At 37.3% G+C, this 10,408-nt stretch overlaps 1 protein-coding gene across 1 annotated transcript; it reads left to right on the top strand.

The window, feature by feature from the left end:
- Positions 1-387: 387 nt before the first annotated feature.
- Positions 388-1,880, top strand: LOC122295384 (putative clathrin assembly protein At4g40080). The gene has a single exon (XM_043104394.1). The coding sequence runs from the start codon at positions 519-521 to the stop codon at positions 1,575-1,577; it is 1,059 nt and encodes a 352-aa protein (XP_042960328.1). The 5' UTR covers positions 388-518; the 3' UTR covers positions 1,578-1,880.
- The last annotated feature ends 8,528 nt before the right edge of the window (positions 1,881-10,408 follow it).

The raw sequence follows: 10,408 nt of genomic DNA, 5'->3' as shown, positions 1-10,408 counted from the left end.
GGGAGGCAGCCGGCATGGATATCTATCTATATACATATATATATAGGATAATGCTAATATTCCTTCATACAAAAGTCTATGATGGTGGCCATTAATTTTCTTTTTTTTTTTTCTTTTTATTATTATTATTATTATTTATTTAGTGATTAATGAAGTATTTTTAAATGATGTTGTGATTTAAAAAAATATATTTAAAGATATAAAATAAATATATGAAAAAAAAAGAAAAAAAAAAGAAAGTAAAATAGCTTATTCGGTGTCCACATATGTGACTTTTATTAACAGTATTCATATATATATATATATTTCTTTATTTATTTTATATACTATGAATTTCTCCAACTCGTATTAACAAGTTTTATAGCTTCTGTTTAACGCAATTTACGTTTATATTGAAACTATTAATAGTGACATGACTAAAATTAAAGTATCCAAAGGCTCCATCGTGTTATGTCTTCTTGTGATCTTTCCCTTTGCCTCCACCACCTCTCCACCTTGCAATCTTTCTTCGGCCTGCCATGAGTGGGCTAAAGAAGCTAAGAAATCTCATAGATATTCTCAAAGACAAAGCCTCCTTGATCAAAGCAACTCTCTCCACCTCCTCTGTAAACGTCGCGGTCCTCCTCGCCACCACCCACGACCCGTCCAGCCCTCCGTCGGAGAAGCGCGTCGCCGCTGTTCTCACCCTCGGCAACGGGTCCCGCCTCACGGCATGCTCCTGCATAGATGCGATCATGGCTCGCCTGCATGACACGCACAGCGCTCCGGTTGCCATCAAATGCCTTTTTACGATTCATAACATCATCACCAGGGGCTCCTTCATTCTCAACGATCAGCTTTCGTTCTATCCTTCTTCTGGTGGCAGAAACTTTCTCAATCTTTCGACTTTTAGAGACGGTTCCGGGGCGGAAATGTGGGAATTGTCATCGTGGGTGAGATGGTACGCGGGTTTAGTGGAGCAAAACTTGATGGTTTCCAAGGTTTTGGGTTACTACTTTTGTTCATCTTCAGGCACGAATAACGACAAAAGTAAAGAAGAGAGATTCTTGACGTTCTTGGACTCGGATCTGTCGAGGGAGTTGGATGTTCTTGTGGATTTTGCCGAAAGAATCTGCGAGGTACCAGATTCGCTACACCTTCAGAGGAACGATTTGGTTTACGAGGTGGTGAGAATGGTGAGCGAAGATTACAGGTTGGTTCAGTTAGAAATCTTCCTCCGAGTTTCGGAACTCTGGGACAGAACGGAAAACCTGAGTGACGGCGACCTGACTCAGATGCGAAACAGCTTGCAAAGGTTTCAGGACTGCAAAGAGAGGTTACTGTTGCTGTTTGCAAATCGAAAAAGGAACGATCGGATGTGGGATTTGGTAAGCGAGACGAAGATGAAGCTGATTACAACGAGAGAAAAGAGAGAAGGATTGAGGCTGGTGACGATGGCAGGCCCAAGGATAGGCGAGTCTATGAACCAGTCAACACGGTTCAGAAAACCATTAATGGCGGCCGAGTCGGGGAACCTGTTTTTCTTCGGATCAGGCGGCGGTGCATTGGTTCCTCTTGCCGTTTCTACTGTAGGGTGAAGAGTGATCAGATCACAGGATATCATGATAAAAGAAAAAGCTCCAACATTCTTTAGGCATCAAAATTATGGGGTTTTTGACATTTTGTTTGCAGCATTTGCCCCATTATTTGTGTCTCTGCCAAAGAAATCGTTCATACGCAGTAATTGGTAGGGATTGCAGATTATGATACGTTTTGTGATTCTAAATGTATAATTGTCATCATGTACACAAAGTTGTTAGTGCATTAATTTCCGGTGCGTAGAATTGAGTGTGGATCCAATGCATGTATAATGATCATCTTTTCATTCTTTTATTCGTGTATGCTTTGATGTTGTTTATCTTTATCAGTTTTTCCCTATGCCTTTCCTCCTCGATGTCATGCATCTGTTCTTGATTTGTTTAATAATGTGTTAAGAGAAGTACTAAATCTACGAAAATATTTTACAAATGAACATGATTTGATGTAATACGTTAAATCTGATTTATAGTAAAAGAAAATTTATAATATGACATATCATATTCAACTATATCAACTTGTGAGTATATTTTTGTGAGAACCCTTTATGGATTAAGTATTTTTTTTTTTAAAAAAATGATAGATGCAGTCGTGAATATGCAAATACAGCTCAATCATTTTGAAGAAAAGTGAATAAATAAAGAATTCATATGAAAAGAAAATTAATTTTTTAATAATAAATTTTATTTTTTTTAAATAAATATATTATATTTGTATATTTTACTGCTGTATATTACAATTTTTTTTTTTTAAATGCTAAACTTAAAAATACGAGGGATAGAAGAAGAGACGAGGAGAATTTCTTCATTCCAGACAATAAAAAGAAGGTAGGGACAATGAACGTTAATTCAGGACCACATTATCTGGCCAAATCAAAAAAAGGAACAGTAAAAAAATGATGACATGGCAGTAGTTGAGTGGGAGGAATGAGTGGGCTAGCTGCAAAGGGAGCCTTACTGGAGAATATATCCGTTAAAGGTGTTTTGGCTAGATCGATGTATGTTATTTTGAAATGCAGACTGTACGTTGCCTCGAATAATTGGTTTTGACTTTCTCTTCAGGTTATTGAATTTCATGCTTTAGGCTCCTTTATCAAAGCAAAGTTTAGGAAAGGAAATAGATTTTTCAAGGGGAGGATAACATCAAATATCATAGGTTTAACCAATCATGTAAGAGTCCAATTTCACGAGTTTTGAATTTGTGAATTCACGTGATCCAGAAATTACATTGTATATATCTAAATGATGTCACATCTTTGATATATATCTTTGACTTACGTATATAGCGATAGAATAAAATAAAATGCTACAATTATATAATATTGAACCACCGAATTAATCAAGACCATACACTTGTAGAATGAAATGATCCACTTGAAGAAGCTGGTAGAAGTTTTGACACATGTAAGGTAATAATGAATGATGATATCAGGTTTTGGCCGGACATCATAAACCATAATTAAGCATTAATAATACAATATTTGCTTTGCTACCGACCATGCACGTTGGATAACATACTTATTGGGCTGAGAAAATCTTTTTGTATAACGGTAAGTTTGTCATGATGTTTACTGAATGGATCATAATCAAATAGTACTGTTGTAAGCACTACAACAAATATATGAGTGGGCTACTTTATCGCCTGAATGGCACACCGCTCTATTTGGTCTTAGTTCTTTTTTTTTTATTTATTTTTTATTTTTTTACGTTTTCTATTCACATGTTTTTTAATATATTTAAATATTTTTAAAAAATAAAAAAATATACTAATACACTTAAAATTACTTTCTTAATTATTAAGTAAAAAAAAAAAATTTACCGAGTATTTAACTAGAGCAATAACAACTTATGGGAAAAGTAGATTTTTTCAATATATATATATATGAAAAAGGAAAATAAACTAATTATTGGCTAGGAGATGCCTGAATGTTCAAGTTTAAAGTATGAGAAGAATATATATAATGATATTAGATATTATGTTTATTGGGCATTTAATAATGTTAAAAGATTCATATTTATGACTATAAATACTGATTCACACTTTTTTTTTTTTTTTTTTGAAAAGAGACTTCCATCATTCCGAAATCATTCAATATAACGTTTGTCCGAAGCAATGTGAGGTATGACTACAGACGGTCCATCCTCCATCTAAACGGATTCATTAACTAAAGACAAAGGTAGCTTTGCTAATTCATGAGCTACCCGGTTCTCAGCACTTCTAACTTGAGATAGTTTACAGTTTGGCTTTGACGACAACCCTTTCTTAAGGTCTTCAAAGAGTTGCCCATTCCACGAAAAATCTGGGGAAGGATCTAAGATTGCATCAATGACCACCTTTGCATCCCCTTCAAAATCTGCCTCATCTATTCCAAGTTCCGCACATATAGAGAAAGCTCTTAATAAGGTGTACCCTTCAGCTAGTGATGTTGAGTTAACAGATTCTTTTTGGCTAGCTACCATCACTATTGGGTCTCCCCTTGAGTCTCGTATAACAATACCCAGCCCCATCTTCTGTACTGGTTTGAGGAAGCTGGCATCAAAATTGACATTTAGCTGTGCACAAGATGGAGGTTTCCATAAGAAATCTGTGTCTCGGCCTTCCCTTCCTTCGACTAGAGACAAATCTATATCCAGCCCTTTCCTAGGCTCCGTAATAGCCATGGAAAAATCTGTAATGTCAGTGCAAACATCTTTAATGAGTTGTTTTGGTCCACTGAAAATATTTCTAAAGATCAAGTCATTTCTTCTACGCCAAATCCTGTAGCATATTACTGAGACCAATTCAAGGTCCCCTGCATCAAGTTTGCTACTGAAATCCATCCATAGATCTGCAAAATTTTCAAAAACCTTGCCCCATTTTGAGACTTGAGAGTCCCTCTCCCCCTAAACATCCCGCGCTGCCAGACATTCCCAAAGGCCATGCAAAACAGTTTCTCCAATATTATTGCATACAGGACATGGAGGATTCTCGACACTCATCTTTTTGTAGAGATTTTCCTTAGTAGGAAGCAGGTTTGAGATTGCTTTCCAAATAAAGAATTTTACCTTCCCCACAACCCCAAGCTTCCAAATAGACTTCCAAGGAGAAATCGACTAATTTACACCCGAAGACTCCCCCAGTTTTTTATGTTTTGTCTCCAAGTCTGCAAAATAGGCACTTTTGACCGAGAATGACCATTTTTTTGAGAAGCCACATATCATTGTATCCCCCATACCCCGTAGGCTAATTGGAAGATTGCAAATGAGTTCTGCTTCTTCAGGTACGAAGATGTCTTTAATTAACTCTTTCTTCCAGCTACGATTTGTTGCATCAATTATGCTATCTACTGTTGACTTGGCTGGGATGCTATTGAGAATGGTTTGAATATGAAATGTATTGACTTTTAGGATCCATTTGTCCTTCCAAATTCGAATAGAACTTCCATTTCCCACGCGCCACACCAATCCTTTCCTGGCTAGGTCTAGAACTGAAAACAGACCTTGCCAAATATAAGAGGATCTAGATCTAAGTTGTGCATCCATTAACTGGGAATTTCTGAAATACTTTGCTTTGAATAGCTGGGCCACTAAAGAAGATGGATGTTTAATGAATCTCCATATTTGTTTTGCTAGCAGGGCTCGATTAAAACAACTCATATCATGGAAGCCCAAACCCCACTTTCTTTTGAGAAACCCAATTTCTCCCAACTCTGCCAATGAACTCCTCTCCCCTCCTTGTTATGGTACCACCAGAATTTTGAGACCACCATTTCAATATCTTTTAGTAGCTTCCTTGGGAGTTTGAAAATGCTCATGGTATACATCAGGATTGCTTGTAAGACACTTTAATGAGGACCTCTTTACTAGCCGTTGAGAGGAAACCAGTCTTCCAGCTATGGATCTTCTTCCATATCTTCTCCTTGAGGCTACGGAAAGTATTAAATTTTGACCTCCCCACAAAGGTAGGCAAGCCCAGGTATTTATTGTAGTCATAAAAAAGAAACCCCTGCAGCCACTTGGAGTATATAGGCTTTTGCATCAGCATTTGTATTCGTGCTAAAGAAAATGGAAGTTTTCTGTTTATTGAGGGTTTGGCCTGACGCTTTCTCATAAAGAAGAAGCCAATCCATAAATCTAGCCCACTCCTATACTTTTTCCCTGCACCATATTACAAAATCATCAGCGAATAAGAGGTGGTTTATCCTTAAACCCCCTGTGTACAGCTACCCCTTGGATAGCACCATTTGCTTCGGATACTTGTAAGAGGGAAGAAAGGCCCTCAGCATAGAGAAGGAAGAGATAGGGGGAAAGGGGATCCCCTTGTCTCAGCCCCCTCGTTGGTATAATCTCCTCCCCTGGTCTTCAATTGACTAAAACCGAGTAACTTACAGACTTCACACAGCCTATCAACATACCAGTCCATGTTGCTGAAAAAACCCAGCTTGATTAACATGGCTTCCAAAAAATCTCATTCCACCCGGTCGTAGGCTTTCGATATATCGAGTTTTAATAGCCATACTCCCCACCTTCCCCTTTTGTTTGGATTTCATGGAGTGGAGCAGTTCATATGCGACCATTATATTGTTCGATATTAGTCTCCTGGAATAAAGGAGCTTTGGTTCCAAGAGATTATATTAGACAACACTCCTTTAAATTTATTAGCTAGGACTTTAGAAATTAATTTATAAATCACGTTACACAAGCTAATAGGTCTAAAATGATGCAAGGATGTAGGGGAGTGTACCTTTGGCACCAAAGCAATGTAAGTATGATTCAGCCCCTTTTCCATGCGCTCGGATCTCATGTAGTCCAAGACCGTAAAGCTTACCTCGTTGCCCACAATATCCCAATTGTCTTTGTAAAAGCCCACACTGAAACCATCTGGACCGGGGGATTTAAAAGGTGACATTTGTTTCAAAGCCTTCACTATGTCTGCCTTAGAAAAAGGCTGTCCATTCGTGCTTGCATTTTAGGGGTTATCCTTGGCTGGATTCCATTAAGGCCGTGGTCAATACTCATTTTTGTCGGTTTGGAGCTGGTGTAGATCTGAGAGAAGTACTGCCTGAATCCGTTAGATACGTCTTCTTGACCCGTTAGTGTCTTGCCCTCCCCATCCTCCAATGCCTTTATACAATTCTTCTTCTTTCTTTCATTTACACAAGCGTGATAGAATTTAGAATTTCTATCTCCTTGTGCTAACCAGTGTTTCTTTGCCAGCTATTTCCACCGGAGGTCCTCCTGGTGGGCAAGAGGTCTTGGTGTCGATGGAGTTGAGGGATTAAGCAGAGAGAACATGGAGGGAGATGGAAAACGGGCAAAAAGGGAATACAGGAGGAGAGGGATTTAGGCACTCACTACAACATATATGGCCATTTGCCACACTTTTGATTCTGGAGAAATAGAAACCGTGGCAAGAGTTAGAAGAATTCGCTTGGCAACTAGATGCTTATCGGGGACTAATTGAAGCGCTGTCAAAAGTTACCATTTGCGTCGAGTTGGTCTTGCCCAAAAGAAATGTGCAGCAACAGGACATCATATACGGCAGTTGCTAAACTGCAGATACGAGAATGGCGTAATCTCTCTCTCTCTCTCTCTCTCTCTCTCTCTCTCTCTCTCTCTCTCTGTCTCTCGCACTCTGCTCCAGTGCTCTGCTCCTCTCTCTCTCTCACGCTCTGCTCTTCTCTCTCTTGCACTCTGCTCCTCTATCTAGCTTGTCTTATTTTTTATTTTGTGGTTGAATGCAGGGTTCATCAGCTGTTGGGACCGGACTAGGAGAAGATCTAGGGTTGCAACCTCAAACAAACCTTGCTCATCTACTACCAAACGAGGCTCTGAGAAGAAAAGGTATGCCAATCATCACTTGTTTTCGGTTTCCTTAGTGCGTTTCTCCCTTGGCCTCCTCTCCAGCTCGTCTCTTCAGTACAAAGGGTGGAACCCTAGCCTAAATCTCCTCAAGGAGAGGGATAAACATAGGTAAGCTTCCAAATTTTGGTTTCCATTTTTGGGGATTTTGATTCTACACGAAATGGAAACGTAGGGTTGCTCTGAAAATTTTATTTTTCTTCCAGCCGAGAGTTCTCCTCCATTCCTTCGGATTAGTATAATAGATGACATAAAAAAGAACCACTGCGGTTCACAAACAAGAGAAAATGGATCCAACATTGGTTTTGGGTTAAAGAAATCATACAAGTGCCTGAAAACTAGAAAGCCAAAAATTGCATTTGTTGGGCGTGACATTGGTGCTCTAATTGTCTGTCGTGTTCTGCAAATGGAAAGCAATTTTTGCTTTGGGGAGGTTATATCTCAATTCACTAAGTTCTTTTAAGGTTGTTTTAGTATCTTCAATCCTAGTTGGTGCTGTTGCTTTGTTCAAGTCTTCACCCTATTATTTTAAAGGGAATCACATGTGTTTGCCTGTTTGGCCAAGTGATGTCGAGAATATTCATTGTCACACTGCATTCTATTTACTGAGTCCATGACTATTTACGTCATATCTTAGATAGATTGTTGACTTTTTGGAGACTAGAAGGATCCTAATAACTTACCTAAAAGAGTATACTTGTGTTTCTATTTTTCTTCTTGTCCTCCTTTCTTTGTTTCTTGAAATTTTGAAACTAGTGGTAAAATGGAAGATATGGCTAGTTAAGAACTATCAATTTTTCTTTTCTCAAAAAGAACTATCAATTTAAGTGAAAAAGAGCTATCTCTTAATTTTATAGGATCTCTATGAGAAGTTGGTTCACTATCATTTTCTTTCCAGTTTTTTATTCACTTCAAAGACAATAGTATTAATCAAATCACCACACATATACAAAGGTATGAAAACCAACAATGTTGTCTGTGTTGGAAAACTTAATATAACATACGTATATGCTATATGCCTCTATATGTCGATTTGATAGCCAAATTGGGACACCCTGCATCTTGATAAATTTTTCAGTTTTGATGGCTCACGGTCTTACTTTTTAATTATTCTCTAGTTGATGCTTTAGCCAACATGGCGATACTTTTGAAAATTTTGTTTTGCTGGATAAATGCATGAGAGCATTAATTAATTGGAATGGAAGTAATTTCTTTTGCAGGAATACCATGTGGAGTAGGTAACAAATCAGGTTTGCTTGAAATGATTGTGTTCTGGTACTTTATATGATCTGTTGCAGAGGAAATGAAAATCAGATTAGTATATTTTTTAATATATGAGCTTAGTGTATTTGTAATATATTGTTCATATCATTTGTGTTATAGTGTATGACAGCTAAACAGTCTTACTAGTAGTTTTATTCCACATTGGGAGCTTGTGTTTATTGCTATGATTTTATTGCTTTATCTCTTTATTTCTCATATATTTCATTTTTTGCAACAAGCAGGTATGTGGCACCTACTCTGCAATTGATGGGTGTAGTTACATTGGAGTTAGAAGTCAATTTGTTTCAATTTCTTGTTTGTGCAATTGATTTTGAGCAAGAACCCATCATTTGTATGTGTATTATATTTTTTTTATGGATTCTATTTTAGTGCATTATATCATTTGTATTCTGTTTAGTAATTTGTTTTTAAAAAAATTTGTATAATTATTTGCTGCAATTTTTAGTCGTAGCAAATAAAGATGAATTTGTTGCGATTTGGTTGCTGCGAAAATATGGGCATATGTCAGGCTTCCTTTTCCGCAGTTCACCTACGGTGTAGAAATCGCAGCAAACTGAAATTTGCTGCGATTTTGCCATTTTTTGCTGCGGAAGTAGACCGCAGCAAAAACTAGTCTTTGTTGTAGTGACTGGACTGGACTTGGAATGGATTGGGTTTGCCACATCAAAAGTGTGTTGTGTGTGATCCCTAAACTGGCTTAGGATTAAAATTTTCCATACAAAATATTGACGAAAATGTGGATGGACTTGAGTTTTTGCAAGAAAAAAAGTTGTCTATTAGCAAATAATCAACATATGTGTGTTGGTATAAAATAATGAGATATATTATTCATTATCTTTTTAATTATGTTTTGCTTCGTATTAGCTATGTGATAATAAATGATTAATGAAAAGTAATATGTTATTTTTATTATTCATCTGGAAATAAGTTGACATTATAATAAAAAATATTGATTATAGAATTGTTGAGTACATGTTTCGTTCTGCCGCAACTAGTCCTTATTATAACCTGCAACCAGAAAATGAGAGTAGGTCAGGATTGTGAGGGACATCTCTAATACCTAAGTCATTTATGGTAAATCGTGTTTTTGTTTGTTTTATTCCATTGTCTTTGATGTCTATCTTGGTGTATATTTATATGGATGGTTGACTCCATATAGTAAGGCCTATTCCTAGGTTTAGTTTCCTTCCTTGATCTTTTACTAGAATGCAAGCCATTAGGACCCTAATCTCGCCAGTGGGGCGAGTGTCTTGTTAGGAGTTGTTCATTCTCCAAGTTGTCCGTTCTATTACCACTACATTTCTAACAACCACATGGCCGGCCCATAGGTATTGGGGCCCATGAACCTTAATCAAATAGGGTTCGATCCACTCCCTTGAGGGGAATGTTGGACCTAGCAAGAATAATAATTAAAATGATAATAAATAGTATTTTCCAAAATTGATTTGCTACCAAAGTCCATAGAAGTCATCCATGTCAAAGTAATTTTCCTGAAAGTAAGCACGCCATGAGTTAGATGGATTTTCAAGATAATATTAGCATCTTTGACGTATGAAAACCTTCCGATGTGGGATTAATTGATATCAAATTGAAGGATCGATCTCGTAAGAATGTTTTGCATAAAAATGGTACACCAATATATTATTGGAGTTTAAAACGCAAATTAACGCACAGATTAAAGCAGAGAAAAGCGACATCAATACATGGTT

The sequence above is a fragment of the Carya illinoinensis genome, chromosome 15 (assembly GCF_018687715.1).
Source record: "Carya illinoinensis cultivar Pawnee chromosome 15, C.illinoinensisPawnee_v1, whole genome shotgun sequence".
Lineage (NCBI taxonomy): Eukaryota > Viridiplantae > Streptophyta > Magnoliopsida > Fagales > Juglandaceae > Carya > Carya illinoinensis.
The sequence above is the reverse complement of the archived record's forward strand: the minus strand, read 5'-3'. Positions and strand labels throughout refer to the sequence as shown.

Excerpts from the sequence above, each read along its gene's own strand:
- LOC122295384 (XM_043104394.1), top strand. The coding sequence starts at position 519 with ATGAGTGGGCTAAAGAAGCTAAGAAATCTCATAGATATTCTCAAAGAC.